Consider the following 24,529-nt stretch of genomic DNA (forward strand, 5'->3'; position numbering starts at 1 on the left):
AGTTCACCGGATGCCAGGGAAGCCGCAGACATAGCTAGTAAGTGTGGGATCAGTTGGGTAGCGTATTCTTTGTAATAGGAGGCCTGGCGCCTTATCACTAGGAGGCTTTCTATAACTTGTAGCACTTCACCTTACGTACACGGGGAATCTAAGTATGAGTGGTGTGAACGGTCAAGCCAGAGTAATTGTATAATATCCAGGTAGGCTGCAAGCTCCTCCCGGCTCGGGCTGCCATAGTCTGATAGAGACAAGAGTAAAAGGAGGCCATTGTATTTAGCAGGGTAATGGGGATACATTTCGTATCAGTTGGTCATCGAGCAATTCTACAACATAATCCGAGGTTTGCAGCCTACGGATCATATTTGTGAGTGTTCAACCGGGCCGATTTCCCTCTCCATAGTGATGCGACGCTACCTCACGGGTAAAATAGCTTAACTCTTGCACTGCCTTGTCGTTGTATTCAGTGAGTGTTTCACAAAAGGTTGCCATAGAGGCGGGAGACTTAGAGACTAAGGTGCAGATTACGAGCCCTGTGCGCCACATTTGCACCACCGTTGCGTCACTTTTGTGATGGAGCTGCGGCGTAAACCATGTGCCACATTGCGCCCTATTTACAATGTGACGCATCTAGGGAGATGCGTCAGATGCGTCAGGTTGTAAAGTCCTGTGCCACATGAAACCTGCGTCAGGTTTCAAGTGGGCGTTCCGGCACAGGGTGAGCGTTCCGTCGCAGGAACACCTCGGAAAAGTGACTGAGTGAAATCTACAAGATTTCACTAGTCACTTTTCCGACGCCGCTGCGTCAAAACCTTGCACCTGCTTGAAGCAGGCGTAAGGCGGGACGCACCATGTTGAGGATAGGCCAGGTTGGAACAGAGCTGGAGTTGCATCGCGCCCGCGACACAACTCTAGCACTACGCCAACCTTACGCCGGCAGATGCAACACACATCTTTTTATCCTTGCGCCATGATGCGCAGCATTGTAAATGCAGCGCATCTGTGGTGGCGCAAGGATAAACTTGCGTCATGCATCTTTCCTGGCGCATCCCTGCTGATTTGCAGGGATGCACCAGGAAACGTAAATCTGCCCCTTAGCACTTTAGTTCTAGCATTCGGAGTTCCCGCTCCAGCATGGTGAGACACGTTCTGATTGCTTTGAGGAGGCCGGCTTGTTTGGTGTTACTAACTACTCTGGTCACGCGGTAAAGGCCTTCCATAAGACCAATGGAGAAGAGACTGATCCCTCATTAATAGCAATATAGTTAGTGATAGTGGTACTAATCTCAGTTCGAAAGACAGGGTCACGGAGGGCCCGGGGAGGCAGTTGCCATGTAAATGACAGCGGAGCGGCTAGTGGTGGGGGGAGTTCTAGGAGTACCAGAGTGTGGTCTGAAAGAGCACGAGGTAGATGTGATATGGCAATGGCCCATGTGAGGATATACTGGGCGGTCAACCAATAATCTATGGGTGACCATGTGCCAATGTAACACAGGTACATCTGTAAGGCAAATATTGCTTATTTAGGTGTGCAGCCGTGCAGCCGTGTTGGGATGTGTTTGATGGAGCGCACCTTAGCGATCTACAGCTGGGTCTAGTCCTATGTTAAAGTCGCTCCTCCCATATTACAGCTCCTGGCCCCACATTAGCCACTCGTCCCAATACATCTGCAAAGAACTCCAGGCAGGCCGTGTTTGGACCATAGATAGAGGCCAGTATGACTGGATGTAGTGTACCTGCTAGGATGACATAGCAGCCCTCTAGGTCGCTACAGTTTGGGTCAGGTGCCAAGGTAAACATTTACTCCCGGTTTTATGGTATTTATTTTTTTAACATTTCCGTCTGTATTTATCCATATTTATTTTTGGGCCATTTTTTCTGTATTTATCCATATTTATTTTGTGTTTTACCTATAAATGTAGTTGTAAAACTGTACATTTCCGTATTCATTTCAATCATAGAAGTGCACTCATACTTTGGTGTCAGTCATGTTTTAGCCGTTTAAGTTGCCAAATATTACATAACAGTACATCCATTGGCAAATATTAGCATTATGCCACAAATGTATATTGATACATGCAGTTATTTTAAGAAATGTCATCCTGTTTTTTTAATTTTCCATGATGCCCGTGTGCTCAGCTGTTTGGCTCATGAAAGATAGCACGAGGAGTCACTTAAAAGAAGCACATTTTCTGTAATTATCCACTTTTAAAAGTTAATGCAGACAGAAATCACATAGTTTTCTGTCTGTATTTATCTGTAAATATCCGTAAAAACGGAAAACAGGGAGCCATACTTATAAGTACAACTGTCCCTCGTGCATAGTTAGAATAGAGACATACATGCGTTTCTGTGCACCATCCCGCCCTGAGGCTGGAGGTTGTTGATGGGGTGTGGTGGTGTTCCTGAAGGAAACAGATGTCAATGTGGTGTCTGACAATGAAAGTGTCCACTAGACTGGCCTTCTGCTGGTCGTTTAGCCCATGTACATTCCAGGTTAGGCACCTAATGGCTGTTGTCATGGTGTCTGGGGGTAATAACATGGATCGAAGGGACTGACCCTAGTGGGCCTGGATAGGAAACTTGTGGGATGCTAACAGGAAGCCTGCAAAGGAAAATGAGGAGGAGATTAGAATATAGTAAGTTGTCAGTTTGGGGGCCAAGGTAGGATTGAGTGCTGCATGGAAGTCCTGCCTGAGTAAAAAGAAAAACAACAAACAAGTAAGAATGTTTCCACCCTCACCCACTCCAATCCCGAACATGGCTGAACCAATTAACCCACCTCCATACCAGGCCCTTCCGCATAGCAAAACAGAGAGCATAGGAATCATCCTTGAGGGCAGTGAGGAGCCAGGCGAACTGTTCAGTCAAGAGCTGACTGGGGGCCGTGGGTGTCACAGGGTCCCCAGATTGATGTCCAAGGGTTCCAGTTGTAGGGGTCAATGGATTTGGCAACTGAAGAAACTGCATTGCCAGATCACAGTTTCCACTCTCGGAGGTGCCCAGATAGCGCCCAAGCCGGGGAGGGATGAAATAGTTTAGGTGGCAAACCACCAAGCCGGAGAAGTCAGTCGTTTTCATCTAGTCAGGCCCCCTCTCGACCCCGCAGGGTTGCTCGTGGAGACATCGTGCTGACTGTGATGCTTTTGGCAAAATTAAGAGGGGCCTTTGCGTCGGTTACGTAATGAGATTTCCCCTTGTGAGGGATACTTAGTTCAGCGGGATAAAGGAGAGCGTAGTTGATGTTCGCTTTCGGGAAGAGTATCTTGGCGGGCAGGAACTCTCTTTGGGAAGCTTGCACTGGGGAGTAAAATTGCGATTAAAGGGTAGTACATTGCCTCGGTATTGCACGTCGTGTTGTTTCCAGGTCTGTCGAAGGGATACATCTCGGTCTTTGTAATTGAGTAGCTGTGCGTCTACATGGCAGGCAGAGGTGCACGGTGGCAGTCATTGTGCAAGGGTTTGTTCCACGATAAAGACCAGGAATAAGGTCCCCCCTAAAAGCTTTCTCAACATGGATTCAGCATAGTCCTCCTTTTTTATCTATAGCCGTGGACTTCGGAACCCGGTAATATGAAGATTATTGCTCCGTGAGCATGCATCTAAGTCATCTTTTTTTGCCTTAATGAGTTCCAAGACCTTATCCATTTACAGGAGGTGTTAACTGGCCACAGCGTGCGCATCATCCACATCGGATTCTCTGGTTTTAAGGTGCTCCAGCCAGTTTGTATGTTAATCGATCCGCTCTTTCATGCGGTCTAAGCGACTAGATTGTACTTCCACTAGGATTTCTTTGAGGTCGATATTGTGTCTAGAGGCCTCGCGAGAGGAATCAGATTGCTCATCGTTCGGTGGGTCCTGGTCTGCCTTTCAGGTGTGTCTCTTGCCCTCAAAAGGGAGCTTCGATTGGCAGGTAGCTTGTTTACCCATTGCGTCTCTGAGTGAGGCACAGACTGCTCAACAGTGATACCAATGAAGACAAGGGTCCAGCGCTGCATTAGAAGACCAAGTGGTCCCACAGGGCTAATACAGGCAGGGTAACCAGACTAGGCAAGGCATCGAGGGCAAACATCCCAAAACACCTATGTCCAGGTCCCGCCACACCCCGTGTTGTGCACCAATCGTGGGGGTTACGAGCAGACCCTGGGTTGGAAGTAGGTTGTACGAAGGGGACCTCGGTCCCAATGATCACAGCTGAGATGCAGGGTTCTATAAAGAAATAGAGCCGGTTTCAAAGGACACTACAGCAGCATTAAGGCCAGAGGGCACCCCTGCCCAAGTGGCATCCTCCATCTATGAGCTGGGCTCAGGCAGGGGGCACACAGCGGATTGTTCTTGCATTATAGGGAGGGCCAGGACCGTCCCGCGTACAAGCCCAGGAGAGCCAGGAATTGACAAGGACTACTGTTCTTATATTCAACCCCACCTCATCCCGGGATAGCAACCAGGACCAGGAGGTACGAGCAGGCCCAAAAGCTTCACATGACCCAGCAAAAGCAGCCCCCCAACACCAGGCCCCAGCACCAATCAAAATAAGAGGGGCAGGCCCTCACCTCATCTGCGCCGGGATCAGTTCACCAAAGCAGACCCGCTCCCGCGGGGCACAGCAGGCATTAACATACATAGGCGCCAGCAGTTCCATCTCTCCCAAGAAAGGCCTGCAATCTCGGGTGCACTGAGCCATGCCCTTACCTCAGGCCAGCGATCTCTGATTGCAGATGATGTCAAGGCCGCCCCATTGGTGGCCCCCGCGGCAGTGACAGTGGGCCTCAGAGAGGCTGGCCCCAGACGGGGAGTTCAGGGTGGCACAGCCCTCCAAACCTGCAGCACCCAGGAACGGCACAGGCCGCAACCAGGCTGGCCATGGCACAGGTTTTTCGATGGGGGCCCGCAAATCACGATGAGGGCCCGCAGTCTCTCCGCAGTTGTAAAGTGATATTTAGTAGTTTTGCTGCCGTGGAAGAGCACGTTGTTGCTGGATTTCTGGTGGATTAAAGTTACTTCCGGCAGAGCCCCTCTACAGAGCGGCCATATTGCTGTCTGACTAGGCTCCGCCCCCATGAACCATACTTAGTGTAATTAATGATGTAGACAGAGAAAGCCTAGCGAAAGGAGGTGAAATATGTAGTTAATAGTAGTCAGGGATAACCTTTACACTACTGACTCGCCCACATTTTTAAATTCTTGGAAATAATTTTATTGAAAATGTGGATCAATGGTTTTGTACAGCTTCACTTCTGGCTTCCTCTGTAGACATTGTAGAGTGTTTCAAACATGCCCATAGCATGAAGGTGGTAAAAATATGCCTCATTGCCCTTAGGAGTTCAGCAGATTCTCATTAGGCTATATAATATCAAACAAATGCTTCATTTGCGTGTGGTGGTGGGGGCCTTCTCTTCCCCCCGGGCCTTGTTATTAAACATTTTATGTTGCATTTCCCTAAGTGCAGGAGCATGCTCTCTCATACAAGACTATAATAATCACTTCAATGCCTCCTCTCGGTGAGTAAGCCCTATAGAAATGCACTGACAAAACAATACAATAGTGCTTTATTATGTTACAATGTCCTGCGGATGTGGAATGGAAAATTTAGTAGGGAAATCATGAAACCTTAATATTGTGATGAAAATATAGAGGACAAAAATTTTGAAAGGTAAGTGCATATAGGGAAGCATAGATTTAATGTTCTTAACACCTCAACTGATTGCCTTGAAGATACTTATATCTCCACATCTGCCTATGTTACATATAGAATATCTATACATACCTGTCGATATTTTGATCCTCGATATTTTTGCTACGGTACCACGATACTCCCTGCTCGATATTCCAGACGCATACCTGCAGAGGTGGGTTCTAAACAATGGCGGAGGAGCGTCACCTCACTCACTGCAGAAGAAAAATAAAACAATATCAAAATAATTTTATTATCGTTTTATTTTTCTCTGACAGCCGATGCTGCAGAATCAAGGGCAGGGGGGATCTGGGCATTCTGAGTGACAGCCAGCAGAGGGAGGGGCAGTTGTTGGGCACTGGAAGTGCGTATGATGGTTTGGCTGGCCGTCTTAAGTTTCTCCAACCCAGCTGTACTGTAGAGCTGGGTGGAGACATCATCATTCAACTTTATTTCGGTCATAGAACATAAAAGTGCAAGTGCAAAGTACAACATACAAACAATTAGTAAAACCAAACCTATACATTGGGAAACAAATGGAGGAGTACACGACATGAAGTACGGTACAATGAACGTTAATACATTGGTAACCAATTGGAAGTTAAAAAACACAGTAGGCTAAGACAAAGAATAAAACTATCCATAGGAACACAATCTAAAACTCCATTGTGATTTAGGTGAACACGGGTGTGAGGTAAGAACCATGACAATAAAAGCCTTTGCCTTAACCACTCGGGCAACAAGGCAGGTTTCTATGCTTTTTACACACTCAAAGCCAATAAACCATTAACCAGTGGACCCAAAACAATGAGGTGGGGGTGATTTAAAACCATATGGATACAGTAGATTAAAAGATCAGTAATCTCTGTAAGAGTTTCCCACTTTCAACAGATGCCTCCTTATTGCCAACATGTGGCCCTAGAACTTGGCAACTGCACAGACAGTTGTAGCATCTGATAGTAAGATACGAAGAGCCTCGACATGGTGGCGCGTACCCAGCTGCTTACAGAATGGTTCAGCCATTTGCGCCTTGGACAAGAATACTTGGGACAAACCAAGAACACATCGGCAATGGACTCTATAGCAGACATGCACCTAGGGCAAAACTGAGAGCTAGTGGATGTCTGCATCCAGGTGCTAGTATATGAATTTAAAGGTAGTGATCCAAAACGGAATTGCATAGAGTTTCCTGTCCAGGGGACTGGTGATGATTTCAAAGTATTGCTCATAAAATCCAGTTATTTTAAAATTCATAAATTCCAAGGTTAGGCATCCCCACAAAGGGCTGGTAACTGAACCCTGGGCTATCGAATCCCAATAGTATTTCTTATGTGCATCTTTGCTAAGGGGCGGTGAATGGTCCTTGGTGTCCCAGAAACCCTCTATGCATAATGCCTTTGGAGAAAATGTCACATTATGGATCCAGCCAATCATACTGGAAAGGCAGAGTGCGACCACTTCATCAAGGGCAGCGGAGTACAAGGACAACTCCAGGGTTAACCTAATGTGCAGCCAAAATAATAGGGGGCATAGCTTGGCCATTTCCACAATGGTGGCCCTACACAAGTCAAGTCATAATGGATGGTGTGGTGTGCTCTGCGGTAGAGAGACAAGAGACCTAAGGAACTTGTTCTCCGAGTTCAGTAGGTTATCCATCCTTTCAAATCCCCATAATTCTGCTGGATAAAGCGTGGAACCCACAGCTTTAGCCTCATAGATCTGAACTGGGGTTGCCACTGGTTTAGTACAGGAGGTGCTATGTTCCTTGAGCAAGGCCCGACAATTTGTCTGTGCTTGAGCGTCTGCTTTGCTGCATGAGGTTTCCATGACATATCTTTGGAGATGGTAATTCCGAAATAGTTAAAGGTTTTCACCCTCTCCAAGGGGACCCCTCCTATTGTTAATGTACCTCTAATTGACTTATGAGGGTTGAGGAGAAGGAGCTTAATCTTTTAGGTGTTAATCTGCAGACCCTGTAAATCACAAAAAGAATTTAAACGATTCTTAAGCAGTTGGAGCCCATTTGATGTTTATCGTACTGACAGAGAATCATCAGCAAATAAAAGAGTTGCCACTTTTTCTCCCCCTAATATTTGGGCATCCACTGGAACCTGACAGATGCTGGACTACACCATTCACAAAGAGGGAGAAAGGTGTGGAAGCCAGGGCACAGCGGGCCTAGACAGCCCCGGCGCGCCCTAGAAAAATTTGCTTTATGGAGTTGGATGATGAGTGATAGAATCTCCTTAGGTCGGCCCATATAATTTAGAACTTGCAGAGTATATTCCTGGGGACAAGATTGAAGGAGGTCTTTAGGTCAATGAAGGCTACTTAGAGACTCCCACAACCCAAGACAATGAACCTCCAGGACAGAAGCAGAAAACGAAACACCTGATCAATGGTGCTCATCTTCTGTCTGATACCAGCCTGGTGTGGAGAAAGGATGTTGTGTTCGCTCATCCAATCCTGGACCTTAAGGAGGAGTGTCCGGGCGGAGACTGTTTGGATACAGTCTATCAAACGAATTGGCCTATAAATGCCAGGTAGGGATCTATCGCCTTTCTTATAGACTGGGATCACCTCTGCTCCCTTCCCGAAATTGGGTATTTGGGTCCCCAGGGCTATGGCATTAGCGAAGGCCAAGATGTAGTTTGCCAAGTTCTCACTGTTGTATTTGAACACGTCGCACAAAATGCCATCCGGTATAGTAGCTTTAGCCTTGGCGATTGAATTAATACAATTCAAGATTTCATTTCGAGAGAAGTCATTTGCTGGAGCAGGGGCATGGCCGTAGGATTCTTCCTCTCTTTCGGGTGAACTAGGCCCAGAATATAGCAGCGAGAAGGGATCGTTCCATGCAGTGGTATAGATATTGTTGTTAGGGGGTGGAGTCCTGTTGACAGCCCCCCTAGCTACAAGGAGCCAGAACTTCTACGAGTCCTTGCTATCCCATGTCTCCCTAAACAGAGCCCATCTACCTGTATCCCACTCCATGTTGGCCATCTTATGTGCTAACTTGTACCTTCTCCTCAGATCCCTCGCTAGAGCCAGATTGTTTTCTCTGATTGCCTGACCTAGTTGACATCTAATGACACTACGGGGCATATTATCAAGGGGGGCGATAGGAAATTATCGCCGCTTTCGCAGCCTTTTTCGGCCGCTAAGCGGCGATAATTCTATCGCCCTATTAGCAAGCTGTCGCTAACAGCAGTTAGCGACAGCTTATAGGAGATAGCAAGCGTTTTGGGGCCCGCTTTGCATGTCGCTAATGACATGCAAAGTGGGCGTAACCAACCTGTTTGCGACTGAAAGCAGTCGCTAACATCGTTATCGCCTATTACCAACACTGGCGTAGCAATGGAAATATTTGCGCTAAGCGCGAATATCTCCAAAAACTAATGCCTACTCAGACCAGTTCTTAGCCATTATATCCAATGGGAGGTGGATATAATGGCTAAGACCCTGTTAGCTTCTCAGCGATATTCACGGATTTTGCCGCTATCGCCGGGAATTTTATCGCTTTTGAGATAAACGTTGCTAATAGCACGTTATCTCAGCGATAAAATCCGGTGATGCACGGCGATAAAAAAGTTGCCACTAAGCCTACTTAGCGATAAATATCGCTATTTGTCGATAATATGCCCCTACATTCCTTATTGTACCTATGCCATCGGGGGTCTTCTGTTCGGGGCAGATTTGCATGGGCGCACTGATTCATGGAAGAGCTTGGGTAACTGCTCAAAGAGTTGACTGTGCCAATCCCTAATCTTGCCCAGCCCTCCCAAATAATCAATCAAACTTTGGAGCTCAGCTGTGGTTGTCAGCAAGTTCTCTTTGATGAATTCCAGCTTGTCTTCATTCATAGCTATTTTGGGCCACTTAAGGCAATAGTCGTCATTGGAAATAAATATCACCTTTGAGGGCAGGGCTTGGTTTGAACAACTATGCGGACCCTCCCAGAGTGACCTCAACAAGAGTTTGTAAGGGATTATGGTCGGTGTCCACCTTGGAACCCACACTCATGTCAAACACTCTGGACTACAACCTGAGTTCCTCCAAAATATAGGAGATACGACTTAAATTGTTGGTCCTATTAACTGTATTTGCCCCCCTTAAATCTGAAGCGGTGCGCCCATTTGCTGCCCATGATCAAAACTCCATAAAAAGTGATTTTAATTGGAGTGCCGCTTAGGTACATTTTTTTTATACGAGTCAGATCGAGGTGGGGGGACATTGCACAGCTTGTCCTCCTTGTTAGCCTCGCAGATATCCTCGCTATCCAGGGGTTCGAAGGTGATGTTAAAGTCGCCAGCCACAATCAGCAGAGGTGGAGTAGCCCTATCATCCAAGAGAGCCTCCAACTCATCTAACATGGCTGACCTCTTTCTAGCTTTAGTCCTTCTAGTGTAGACATTGTAGATGTCAAGTAAGGCACCTTCTGGGCCTTTAATTTGCACAACAAGAATTTCCAAGCTATTGGACCACAGCTCACATTGGAGTGCAATCTTAATCCAAATTATCAGCACCTCCTACAGGACGTCCGGGCTTATTGGAGATTGCTGGGTCATAGAATGTTATGTAACCAGGCACATAGGCAGGGGTGGTACTCCATGTTTCTTGTAGTAAGCATATGTCAAAAAATTCAATAAAATATATCCAATGTGGGAGGGTCAATTTCGGTCTTACCCCAGCCACATTCCATGTTATCACTTTGAGCTTACTACATACATCCTGCCTGCTGTTGGAGCTTAGTTGTGGTATGCGGAAGTAACTGTGCAGGAGTGGTACCAGGCACTCCAATGGTCTCAATTCTGCCGGGATGCAAGAGCTCGTTGGGGTGCCGGATAAAAAAATTCTAAGCACGTGTGGAGCAGTTAGGGGTAGGTAAAATTAGATCTATATGTGAGTGATGGGAAATTAGGTGATGTGGTAGCAAAGACTTTTAGCACAGATGATTGCTGGAAGGTACGAGTCAGTCATTAGCAGCCAGATTGGAATCGGTAGCTAGGTAAATAGCTGAAGGTTGGGCTCTAACATGCAAGGAGTTCTGTGGTAATCTGTACTTAAATTGGATGGAAGAGGATGTTGGAGCGCTAAATCTGGCTTCTAAGGCTATCAAATTCTGGGCCACCATCTCATCAGCCAAGGACACTTCAAAGCAATCCATATGGTTGCTGAGGTGGGTGAGCCTTCTGGCTCCTAAAATATCATCTCTAATTACTGAGTGGCAGCCCCTTCATGACGAGTCCAATGTACAATTTTGTTTATGTGCAAATCTTCCCCTTCATATTATTGGTTTAGGGAGAGTCTAGGGACATTGGTCATAAAGATAGATTTAGGGAGTGAGACGGAGTGCATATACTGCCCTTTTGGATTATTAAGTGAATAAGCATTGCTATTAGGTCTGGCCAGATGTGCAAAATTAGGCGGCAGCCCCATTTTGGGTGTGAGCCCTGCCTGGGTTGGAGATTTATTATATATGGCCCAAGAGGGTCATTTTGCCTAGATGCAGCAATGGAATTTGGCTTGGAAATGACAGGAACAACACTCATTGGAGTTTGAGTGAGATTGTACACGCTACGGAAGGTGAAGTGGCACAGCGCCTGCAAGGCGGGGAGTGGGCCGGTACAATACTCGCACTACTAGCTATGAGTAGTTTGACCTGATCAGTAAGTTCTTTGATTGTTGATTTCAGCCTGGTTCAAGTTATTGAAAGCGGTGCCCGTGTTATGGGAAGGCCCTGCTCCCTAAAAAAACACAAGCAGTTTCAGCTGAAGCAGCGCATGTCTGGCCTCCAATAAGAGAAGCTCAATAAACTAAATAGTGCTTACAGACTAAATAACAGGTCCCGTGTAGCAACAGAAGTAAAGGGGCCCATAGCAATGGGAGGTTGCAAATGAAGACAATGCTGTACTAAGGAGGGACTAACGAGCCTATTACCGAATCCCAAGGAAGCATTTACAAAAACAGTGACACAAGCCAATGAAAAATATGGGAGGAGAGCTGCCGCAGCTTCTCTCCCATACTCTACTACAGCGGTCTAGCAGAGCGAGCAGCGCATGCGCACTGTCGCTAGGCTTGACCTAAAAAGGAAAGGAAATTGCTTGTTAAAAATATTCACTCAAACGGGAACACTTAAGTTGTGTACCGTTGTGATCGTAGTGATAAATGCGGGATATTATGTTTTGTGATGAGCTCGAAGCTCATTAAAGATAATGCCCATTTTATTAATGGTGCAGATGGAAACGCCTGTGAATCGCCCCTAATGATCAAGTTGCAACCAGTTGTGGGCACATTTTGCTCCTGGTATGTTTTATACTGTAGGGTCAGTTCTTTGCAAATCAGGCTCTATGTAGAATATCCACAAGACCCAATTCACAAAGCTAGTCTCCGCCATCAAACTGGATTTACAATGAAAAAGGCTGCAGTTACGCCAATAAGATATCCCTCAAAGGATACCTGGAAGCACTAAATGCTTTACTACTGTGTAATAAAACTCTGATCAATTACACGGTAGTTCACTCCACACAAGGGGGAGGTTTCCTCCTGCAAAGGGCTGGGGAAACGCCCTTCCAAGCTCTGAAGGGGAACAGATCACCCCGAAACTCTGTGAGCATCTAAGGCATAGGGGTTCTCCATAGAGATTTTTTGGGGGCTGAATTAGTCAGTGCCTTCATGATAGAATTCAAAAGCAATAACTCCGGATAGAATTCCAGCAGCCGCATTTCAGAGTGTTTCTGGGCCCAGAATTATCAGCTCCTCAAATTCCGCCAGATAGGTCTATGCCTGAAGACACCAGACCCGATTATATGCTGCAGGGGCTGGTTATTCCGAGAGGCCCCAGTCAAGACAGCACCCCCTTTTCAAGGTGTCAGTGTACCCTCCCGGTGACATACACACCATACAAATACACATAATATAACATAACAGGCAGAGCACAACCCACCCTGTCCAACCCCTCCAATATAATAGGGGAAAAGACAAAGATTCCCCCTGTGCAGGCTGATATTAACCACTCCTCCACCCAACCCCACACCAACCCCTTCCCACTGACCTCCACTTTCCAGTGTATCTGATCAGGCAGAACATTTCAACAGATTTCTCCCAAGAATTAGGAAAAACTGCACGTTAACAGTACCCAGTATAATCAGTCTGTGTGGGTATTCCTAAAACTAGTAGAAAAGGTAATTCTGGGCGGTGAACTCCGCTCCGCTTGTAGCGTTTGCAGAATTTTCTGTACTCTGCGTTACACGGAGCTCACGGAGTTCTGAAAAACTCAGCATAGCGGAGTTATTTTCCTCGCTAGCGTTCGTCAACGCCAAGTTGGCGAGCGGTGAGATTTTTCCTCGTTGCGGGAGCGTCAACATCAATTTGGCAAGCGCAAGCGTCGAAAATCATTCTCCTGGCGAGATTTCTCAATGCGGGTGGTCAGATTTCTCATTGCAAGTGGTCGCGTATGCTCACGTTGAGAAACTGTCTGTTTGCGTTGAGAAGGCTGCCGCTCGAGTAAAAATCTACTCGAGCGGCAGAAAGGAAGCAGCGCCCACTTGCGCTGTGTATGGTGCCGTTCGCGATGATTGCACAGTGCGGACAAGCACCTGGTGCTGAAAATCACCACAAACAGTATTTATCTAATGCACTCTGCCACTTCCGGAGCTCCACATAGCGCGGTTGAGTTGTTTTTGCACTTTGCAGAGTTCCGCATAGCAGAACTCCATAAACTCCGCTCAGGCAAGTTGTAATCACTGGAATTCGGTGCATAGCTCCCCTCCAACCCCCCTCACCCCCGATTTCCATGCACCAAATTCTGTCACACTTGCAGTCAGGGTCTTAGTGTAATTTATGGCCTGATAACCTGGCACATTTACAGGTGACCGGTGCCGACATGGGATTTAACTATAAAAGCCATGATAAGATGTCTTAGACCAGCAGAAGCTAGTAAAGACATATTTCACCAAACCTCTACACAAGACAAAAAGTTTAAATGAAGCAACAAATGCATGGCAAAGTCCATGTGAAGTAAACCCAAAGATCCGATAAAATCAGTAAAGTCCCAGCAATTATGGACTGATGATACAACCATCAGGATGCATTGTCAGACGTCATACATACACACCTCACACCATATATATTTGCATTCTTGTACAAGAATTACCACATCAGCCATACAATATGGACTATAACTGACATTCAACTACAAACTCAGTGAAACAATGTGCAGGCACCAAACAACGGCCTCTCAAAATAATAGAAAGTTAAAATGTCAGACTTGACTCCCCACAGCAAGGTGTCAGGGCAGAACATTACACTATCCTCACACAGACCACCACCCAGTGGGAGTGCTCAAACATCAGTCTAACAATAGATGAGGTAGGATGGAAGTAGAGTGATAGTGTGTGCCATCAGTAAAACATGGCCAATAGCCACCTGTCCCAGGGTTCAGAGAGTCTGAGGAACTTCCACCAATCTGGGGCACCTAAATAATTGTCAGGATGACTTTCCTTAGAGGGCCCACTAGCAGAAGCTAGGCCATTCACTTGTCTGTAAATCTTGAGATTTAGGGATCATAAAAGTCTCATCCAAAGGGAGATCCCCAGGTGGTCCCACCACATTGCGGTACATGCAGAGTAGGATGAGAAGGAATCTTTGACATTCTCTGGAGCCGGCAGCATGTGGACCATGGTAAAAGCCAACAACCTGTACTGTGCCAAGCTCACTAGCAGGGCCCCCAGGCAGAATTAGGATCATAGCGCACTTACCCTTGCACCACCATGCTGTTGTCTACCTTCACACAACCATTCTCCTATCATAGCCCAGCCATCACTACAAATGAGGAGTAATCAGACCAGCTCATATGCTGGTATGGTGGCCGGGTTTAGACCTGGCTGGAAACAGTGATAGTGTCTAATGGATTAATACTCCCTCCTGGTTTACAGTTATCTGAGAACACTACACCAGCAGATGAAGAATTAACACTGTTTATTTTCCTTTACAGTCCTCACTTTCTGACCACCCATCATTTGCTTTCCTCTCAGTCTCTTTCTTGTTATTCTAGGGCTGACTCTGTTGCGTGGAATCCACATAAGATGCTGATGGCCGGGATCCAGTGCTGTGCCCTGCTAGTTAAAGACACCTCTGTGAGTTACCCCAAGTATTTCATGACCTGTCAATGGGAATGCCAATGGCAATAGCTTTGTATTTGTTTTGTTGTTCCTGGGTTCATTGTAGCCCTCCAGAAAAGTTCACAGAGAGGCATTTGGGAGCTTAGTACATGATGTACACTGTGACCTGTATGTTGTTTCAATGCCAAACTACACACTATGTGCATGCATTGCCTTGAATAATAAATATAAACAGTAATCAATTAATCAATCAAAGCATTTGTAGAGTGCACTACTTACCCGTGAGGGTCTCAAGATGCTAAGGGGTGGGGAATGCTGCTACTGTTCGAAAAGCCTGGTCTTAAGGAGTCTTCTGAAGGTCAGTAGGTCTTGGGTCTGCCATAGGCTGGTGGGGAGGGTGTTCCATGTCTTGGCGGCGAGGTGGGAGAATGATCTGCCGCCGGCGGTCACTCTTCGGATGCGGGGACAGTGGCGAGGGCGTGGTCGGTGGAGCGGAGCTGGCAGGTGGGGGTGTAGAAGCTGAGTCGGCTGTTGAGGTATGCTGATCTGGTGTTGTGGAGTGCTTTGTATGCGTGGGTGAGGAGCTTGAAGGTTATCCTCTTGTTGACAGGGAGCCAGTGCAGGTCTCTCAGGTGGGGTGTGATGTGGCTGCGGCGAGGGATGTAGAGGATCAGGCATGCGGAGGCATTCTGGATGCGTTGGAGCCGTTTCAGGAGTTTGGCCGAGGCTCCTGCTTAGAGGGTATTTCCGTAGTCCAGTCTGCTGCTGGCGAGGGCCTTGGTGACCGTCCTTCTCCTTTTGGTGGGGATCCACTAGTAGATCCTGCCGAGGGTTTTGAAGCAGGAGGACGAGACGGCGTTGACCTGCATCATCATGGAGAGGGTAGAGTAATCCACACAGAGCACCAGCTTGTACAGTTCAAAAGATGAAACCAACTTTCATGGTGGAAACCCAAGGAAATAAGTATAGCCCTAAAATTAATGTAGGTGTTTGAGGTAGAGCGCCATGTCTGCCAAACTCCAAAGCTTCCCCAAAGTCTGTTCTATCATCCTCTAAAACTTGACGTTATTCTTCGGTAATTTCTTGAAAGGTTCAGATTGGTCCAAGTAATTCTTAACAAATTCGAGGGGCTGTTCAGAAAGGTAAATGTACACATTTTGATTTACTAATTTGTAAATGTACTACTGCAGCTTGTAGTAACTTGACACATTTTTGCTCTTCACCGTATAAAAGTATACATTTACTAGGTTTGCATATCTCCATTCACTGGGTGGAGACATCGAAGGCTGAATTTAAGAATGTAAAGGCACTACAGTAATCTTTCACATGTAGGCAGAGATCACCGCCACTGGGCAGGGATATCGCAAATGGTAAAATACAGGAAAAAATAATAATGTCTAATAATTGTTAACAAATATTTTAAATATCTCAGCATTAAATAAAAATGTAAATCAAAGTAACATAATAATTATTAACACTTATATGTTTATTTAATTTTAAGTATTTTTGATTTTGCATTAAAAGTTTTATTAAACTATGTTGTAACAAAAAATTAAATATTAAATAATTTTATAAAATAATCATTTTGAACTCAATATAACATTTAACACATATTATATATATTTATATATATACACGCACACACACATATATATATATATTCTATGTTAAAAGTGATATTGAATTTAAAATTAATTATTTTTTAATGAAATAAATTACACACACACAAACACACACACACTCTGGGGGCCATCAGTGTTTGTTGCTGAGCATGCAAGCACCAGTTCTGGAGTACCTCCAAACGTGGATCTGAGAAAATTTAGGACAAATTGTGTCATGCAAGGTAACATAAGGGCAGCGCAACATTAAAGTCAGATATACCTAGCCATGCAAGGCCACCTTGCGTGGCAAAGTGGTCCTTGGTAAGCCTAGAGTAAAGCAAGCCAGCGCAAGTCGCTGCCTTACATTACTCTACCCCAAGTAGGAGTTCCATGGGTGGAGCGTGGGTGTTCCCACGCATCCATTCATGTATTTTGGTGAACTCCCAGATTTACCATGGGTGGTAATCCTGGAAATGCATCAAAATGCTATGCCTTTTTAAGGGATGCGTAACAAGGAAATATCTTTATTTTTCCATTTTTTTTCTCTTTCTACGTGTGCTGCATTCTGCAAAACACATAGAATGAGGAACAATCCTCAGAGGATTTTTTGGAGCAGGACAGTGTGCTTTTCTGCACAAAAACAATCCTGTCTGCAACACACAAATTTTGCAAGTGTGCCTGCATGGGCGTGAGGCAGCCAAATGTGCACCAGAACAGGGAGAGGATAAGACTGCTCCATGTAATGTTAAATATGGTGCATTCCTGCCCTCTCCCTTTCCTGCAGCGCAGCTAAGTGTCTTGTTGAGTTGCATGAACTATTTCAATAATCTGGCCCTTGGAACATTAAGCAAATAAACATTGTACTCTGACACCATGACTTATTCTTATGACAGCACATACCTGTTTAACCAAGGAGGTAAAGAGACCAGCATAGGCCTAACTTATGTAAAGATATAGCCATGAGTCAACACAGTCAAAATTGTGCCTGTATTAGAGGTGGGCGGAACTCACAGGGTTTCACTCTGAAGAATTCCATAGAGTTGCATAAAACAGACGGCTAGTATGAAGCTTGCGCTGCTCGTTCACCAATCTAGCACCATTAGCTCAAACGGCACCATGCTTCCAGCAAGAGCGTGCAGCCACCCAAATTTATTAAGCTGCCGCTCAAGTAAAAAATCTACTAGAGCGGCAGCAAAACTATTTGAGCGGCAGCCTCTGACAGCGACCTCTCATGACCACCCGCAACAGACCACTTTAGAATATTTCGCTAGAGGCCGCAAAATCTCATTCGCCAAATCTCATTTTCTGGAGCCTAGCAGGAGAAAAATTCAGCCATGCAGCGTTTGGTGGCATTTGGCCGGAACTCTGCGTTAAAGGGTAAAGCGGAGTGACCACATTTCCACCAATTTCACAGACGGAATGAAACATTCGGCCCACCCTAGCCTCTATTGGTAAATAGAGGACTTATGGCCAGATGTACAAAGCATTTTTCCACATGCAAATGAACCAATTCACAGAAGCGTGCTATTTGAGACCAGAAAAATGTTTTTTTTTTAAATAATGAAATGCAAAATGCAATTCAGTAACTTGCTATCGAATTGCAATTTGCATTTGTGATCCGGTATTTGGAAGGGGCATGCTTTGGGCATCCCTTCCAAATACCGAATCAGTATGTGTTACTTTTTTGCATCTGAATTCCAGTCGCAAAACAGTAATACTTTAGCACTATTTTAAAAGTGGTGGTAACCCATTTGCAATGGAAATAAGTCACCTTGGGGCCCCTTCCTCTTTGAGAAAGTTGAAAAAGTGTTTTTAAGTGCAGGCAGTGACCCACGGACTACTGCCTACTCAATGTTTATTCTTTTTCTTTTTTAACACATCCCGTTTTCCTTTAAGGAAAATGGTTTGGATTAAAAAGAGAAAAAAAAAATCCTTTATTAAAAACAATCACAGACATTGTGGTCTGCCGACCTCAATAGGCCACCATTCCTGGGATGACAATGATTCCTAATGGGTCACAAATTGCAACCTAACTCATTAAAATTCAATTTGCAACTTACTAGGAATCACTATTTGGGAGTAAAGCAATTTCATACATTAGGAGTTAATCACAATTAGGAAATCAGGGATGTATGACGTTACAACGCATACTTTTACAACGCATACCTTTGCAACGCATTTTTTACAACGCATGTCATTACAACTAATTTTTAAAAACTACCTTTACAACACATTCCATTACAGCGCATACTACCTTTACAATGCATACCATTACAACGCATAACATTGTATTGCATGTATGGTAAGTATTGGATAGTGTAGGGGTAAAAATTACTATTTTAACTCCAGGGTGGTGCAACCGTAGTGTAAGTGTTGGATAGTGTAGGGGTAAAAATTACTATTCTAACTCCAGGGGGTGCAACAGTAGGGTAAGTGTTGGAATGTGTAAGGGTACTATGCGTTGTAATGTTATGCGTTGTAATGGTATGCGTTGTAATGACATGCGGTGTAGTGGTATGTATTGTAGTGTCATGCGTTGTAATGGTTACGTTGTAATGGCATGCGATGTAATGGATGTTGCGTTGTAAAAGTTTAGTTGTAATGGTAGTGCGTTGTAAAAGTTGAGTTGTAAAGGTTGTTTCCCGGAAATCAGTATTCCCAATATTAGCACATCAACCCATAGACTTTAAAAGAGTATCAGGAAACCAGGCCCTGTTCGGCCCCTTTGGCAGGGGCCACACATGCCAGCCCAGACTTCCTTCTCAGGCACTGCCTGTTACTGCCTCCACCACACTTCACCGGATGCCTCTCTATCCTCAGGAATTATTGTTTCATGTCACTGGAGACACAAAGAAATTGCATTTTCTGAACTATTGTATCATCATTTGCTGGCAGATATCCCCAGTGTATTTTAGCGGAGATTAAATCCCGTCTTTTGCACCGGTGAGATATCGCAGAAGTATTTTTATGTGAAAAGGAGATTGAGTGCAGAAAGACTCCGCTGCCTGCGTGCGGCGGCATCTAATTCGTTTCAGAATGTTGTCAGTCTTTATGGGCCTCATGTTCTAAGCAGCAGAGTTATAGCGGAGGGCCGGGGGATGCAAACAGATGGAGAGCTCCCAGGAGGGTGCAGCCTCTGATAGAGAGCAACGTTGCATGGAGATGGCACACATCTGCTCTTGTGGGAAACCTTTGGATGGGGTGCGAGTGTGAAGTGATTCTTCCAGTGGATGTGTCATCCTTGGTGGAGGAAAGGGATAAGCTACCTAGCATGGGAAGAGAAATGTAAAGAAGATGCAGCAAAGTTTCTTGCTAACTTTGTAAACTTTTCTTTAACCTTCATGAACTTCTCGATGTTCACAATCAACCAATCAGGGAATTGTCAGGCGCTGGGGGGAGAGGGAGGTCAGCAGTTCCATTAAACTGAAGAGCCAGGTCTTTAGAGGCTTCCTGAAGGTGTTCAGGGAAGGGGCGCATCTGATGTTGATCGGGAGCTCGTTCCAGGCCTTGGCCGCGATGTGGGAGAAGGATCTTCCCCCTGCTTTGGCTCTGGGCGGATGGGAGGTTCCTTTTGGGTGTGTGGAGGGTGATTCTGTTGTTGATTTTGATTGATTTGATTTGATTATTGGATTTGTAGAGCGCTCGAATGCCCGGGGGCATATTGGTATATTGGGGTCCGGTGTTGTGTGGGCAGTTGTAGGCGTGGATGGGTATCTTGAAGGTGACTCTCTTCTCGACGGAGAGCCAATGGAGCTTTCGTAGGTGTTGGTTGATGTGCTTATGTCGAGGGATACCGAGGACTAGTCTGGCAGCTGTGTTTTGAATTGTCTGGAGCTTGCAGGGTAGAGATTTGTTCATGCCGGCGTTGAGGGCGTTTCCGTAGTCCAGCCTGCTGGTGATGAGTGCGTGGGTGACTGTCTTTCTGGAGTCAAGGGGATTCCACTTGAAGGTCTTATGGAGGATGCGGAGGGTGTTGAAGCAGCTGGGGGCAATAGCGTTGACCTAACAGTTCATGGAGAGGAAGGGGTCGAGTATGATGCTGAGGTTTCTAGCGTGGTTCGTAGGGGTAGGGGGGTGCTGAGGGCAGTGGGCCACCAGGTGTTGTTCCATGCCGATGGGACGGTTCCAAGGATGAGGACTTCTGTCTTCTCCAAGTTGAGCTTTAGGCAGCTGTTACTCATCCAGGTTGCGACGTTCTGCATTCCTGCCTGGAAGTTGAGTCTGGTGTTGGCAGGGTCCTTGGTGAGGGAGAGGATGAGCTGGGTGTCATCCGCGTAGGATACATGTTGAGGCCGTGCTGATGGAGGATGTCGGCAAGGGGGGCACAGAGGTTAAGAAGTTTAAATAACAGGGAAAATGCCTGCAAAAAGTACGTTTTTGTAGAAAAAACTAAACAAACACCACTTTTAGCAGGAGACCTTTGTTGCAAAAGACCACCCACATTATTTGCATGAATGTTCACACGTGACACGAATGTGTAGTTTTGCAAAAGTTAGAAAACTTTGGGCTTTTTTTAGGCAAGGCTGCATCGCAATGTCAATGTAATCTTTATAATTTAGTCAATGAAAACCATAGTAACCATTCGAAGATGTGCAGTAAAATACATTATTAATGATTAAATTACCGTGCCAAAAGAAGACAGTTCAATATAGCCTCGGTAAAAGCATTAAAGATGTATGTTTTCAAATGCGTTGATAAAATTAATTACAGTACTCAGCCTGTTCTACGAATATTCAGCTAAGAAGCAGCAGCAGTTTTTGTGACATGTAACAGACTTCGACCTCTCGATAATGAAACGCAATGATTCTTATAGGAAACCTTGCTAAAAAATAGTGTTGATTTTCCCTCAAAAAGATATTCAAAAATTGTGTTATCAAAAGCTTTATCAAATACAGGGAGTTACTAAAAAGCAATGCCTAAGATATTAAGGAATGAGCCGCATCTCAGTTATGCCCTATTAAAACCCGTTAGACCTATTTCAGTAGGACTATTTAAAATGTAGGGCCCCATGTTCGAATCATTTTTGTGGTCCGAAGCAGCCGATAGGGCCGTTTCTGACTGCAAAAATGCTTTTACATATGTACAAAACACAAATTATGATTCGGTAACACGTTACTCAATAGCAATTCGTATTTGCGATTCAGCATTCGGAAGGGGCAAATTTACGGTGCCCCTTCCAAATACCGAATCTGAATGGGATACATGAATGCTTTCCAACCAAATTCCAGTCGCACAATATTAATATTTTACCGACTCCTTTAAGGAGATGGTAACCCATTCGCAAATCGGAAGGGGTCCCAATGGGACCTTTCCTCCTTTGAGAATGGAAAACAAATGTTTTTTAAGAGCAAGCCGTGGTCCCATGGACAACGGCCTGCTCTTAGAAAATGAAACTGCAAATCTTCATTTTCTTATTTTTAAACACATCCCGTTTTCTTTTAAGAAAAATCAACTGCATTAAAAAAAATGATTGCTTTATTAAAAAACAATCACAAACATGGTGATATGCTGACCTCCACCCATGTGATGGCTGCGATTCCTAATGGGTCACAATAAATTGCAACATACCTCCCTAATATGCATGAGGTAAAGGTGCCTTTGAGGACAGGTCGCTTGCCTAGCGCTCCTAAGGACTGCGCGCTCGCTGTAACCACGGTGATTTTAAAACTGCTGTAGCAGCGTTTTTATTTTTGTCTTGTTATTGAATAATAATAACTTAGTTTTTTACCTGTTAGCGGTAGCGCTATTTCCAGCCCCTCACTCTCACTTTAAAACTACCAAAGCACCGCTACTTTGCGGGTCCGGTTCTGGGGTGGTGAGGGAGTGCCATATTTGTACAGCCTTTGAAGCCAGACGCCGCCATATTGGTGCGGGTCGTGGCGCCTGAAGAGTGAACCTACGCCCGCCTACTTAAGGCGGAACCTCACTGGGGCTCTCCCTGGTAAAGGTGCCTTTGAGGACAGGTCGCTTGCCTAGCGCTCCTAAGGACTGCGCGCTCGCTGTAACCGCGGTGATTTTAAAACTGCTGTAGCAGCGTTTTTATTTTTGTCTTGTTATTGAATAATAATAACTTAGTTTTTTACCTGTTAGCGGTAGCGCTATTTCCAGCCCCTCACTCTCACTTTAAAACTACCAAAGCACCGCTACTTTGCGGGTCCGGTTCTGGGGTGGTGAGGGAGCGCCATATTTGTACAGCCTTTGAAGCCAGACGCCGCCATATTGGTGCGGGTCGTGGCGCCTGAAGAGTGAACCTACGCCCGCCTACTTAAGGCGGAACCTCACTGGGGCTCTCCCTGGTAAAGGTGCCTTTGAGGACAGGTCGCTTGCCTAGCGCTCCTAAGGACTGCGCGCTCGCTGTAACCGCGGTGATTTTAAAACTGTTGTAGCAGCGTTTTTATTTTTGTCTTGTTATTGAATAATAATAACTTAGTTTTTTACCTGTTAGCGGTAGCGCTATTTCCAGCCCCTCACTCTCACTTTAAAACTACCAAAGCACCGCTACTTTGCGGGTCCGGTTCTGGGGTGGTGAGGGAGAGCCATATTTGTACAGCCTTTGAAGCCAGACGCCGCCATATTGGTGCGGGTCGTGGCGCCTGAAGAGTGAACCTACGCCCGCCTACTTAAGGCGGAACCTCACTGGGGCTCTCCCTGGTAAAGGTGCCTTTGAGGACAGGTCGCTTGCCTAGCGCTCCTAAGGACTGCGCGCTCGCTGTAACCGCGGTGATTTTAAAACTGCTGTAGCAGCGTTTTTATTTTTGTCTTGTTATTGAATAATAATAACTTCGTTTTTTACCTGTTAGCCGTAGCGCTATTTCCAGCCCCTCACTCTCACTTTAAAACTACCAAAGCACCGCTACTTTGCGGGTCCGGTTCTGGGGTGGTGAGGGAGCGCCATATTTGTACAGCCTTTGAAGCCAGACGCCGCCATATTGGTGCGGGTCGTGGCGCCTGAAGAGTGAACCTACGCCCGCCTACTTAAAGCTCCACCTCTTTCAACGCGCAGCGTTGACGCGCAGGGTGGCGCCTTCTCTGCGCCTGAGTCGTGCCAGAGTCCTGCCCGTCTGCGCCCGTCAGCGTACCGGCAGTGGACGGGGCAGGACGGCCGGCACTTTCATTTGGTAGGTGTCTTGTTTTTCTTTCTCCTAAATCATGTTGTGTTCATATACTTTCGAGACCCTTTTAAATCTTCGTCCTCCGTTAGGCCGCTGTCATCATGTCTTCCCTGGCAGTCGTGCCCTTAGGAAAGGCTGTAATAGCTGTGGCTGGCGTCTTCCTAAATATGAAAAACCTATATTGACTCCCCTTTCGACCCCAGTAGTCTGCCTACTTCTTAACACACGCTCCTTGGGTTGCCATGCGCTGGACATTTGGAACCTGCTTTATAACTCCAATATTTCCTGTCTTTTTGTGACTGAAACTTGGCTGCATGATTCCTCGGCCCCGGACTTGGCTCATGCAATTCCGCCAAATTACTCAGTTATAAGGAAGGATAGAGCAACTGGGCGTGGGGGCGGTGTGGCGATTATAGTAAATAGGCTGCTGCGCTGCACCTCCTTTCCGATTGACAACATTCAGGAGACAGAGGCCCTTGGCTTCACACTCCATCTGTCCCCCTCCCAGGCATATACCGGTATTCTGTTATACAGAGCCCCCGGCGCCCTTGGACCTTTCTTGGACGAACTTCAGGTGGCACTCTCAGTCCCCTGTCTCAAATCAAAGCATTGCTTACTCCTAGGCGACTTAAATATACACATGGATGAGCCTACTAATCCTGACACTCTGAAACTTACGGAGATAACGACTGCACTAGGGTTATTACCTTTTATTTGCGAGCCTACGCATAATAAGGGACACATTCTGGACCAAGTGTATTCCACCACTACTATTGACGTTCAAGCTCCTCAGCCGGTGCTATGGTCAGATCACTATTTAATTACTTTTTCTCTCCCATGCACCCCTTCCTCTAGAATGAAACCCACTGTTTCTTCCAAGCGACCGTTTAGACCCTTCCATCTTCTCTCAAATGAGATGGTACTACAAGCGATGGAATGCACACCTTGCATTTTATCAGGTAGCGTGGAAGACGATCTCGTCTATTTTGCTGAGTGGCTCACGGCAAGACTAGCATCTCTCGT

The 24,529-nt window shown here is 45.8% G+C and overlaps 1 protein-coding gene across 1 annotated transcript in view; it reads left to right on the forward strand.

Moving 5' to 3' along the window:
- The window catches only part of GADL1 (glutamate decarboxylase like 1), a 654,887-nt gene that overhangs the window by 268,190 nt on the left and 362,168 nt on the right, over positions 1 to 24,529 (forward strand). Inside the window, exon 11 of the mRNA XM_078663939.1 lies at positions 14,727 to 14,808. Within this exon, the coding sequence (XP_078520065.1) occupies positions 14,727 to 14,808 (82 nt within the window). The remainder of the gene's footprint in view (positions 1 to 14,726; positions 14,809 to 24,529) is intronic.

The sequence above is a fragment of the Lissotriton helveticus genome, chromosome 10 (genome assembly GCF_964261635.1).
Source record: "Lissotriton helveticus chromosome 10, aLisHel1.1, whole genome shotgun sequence".
NCBI lineage: Eukaryota > Metazoa > Chordata > Amphibia > Caudata > Salamandridae > Lissotriton > Lissotriton helveticus.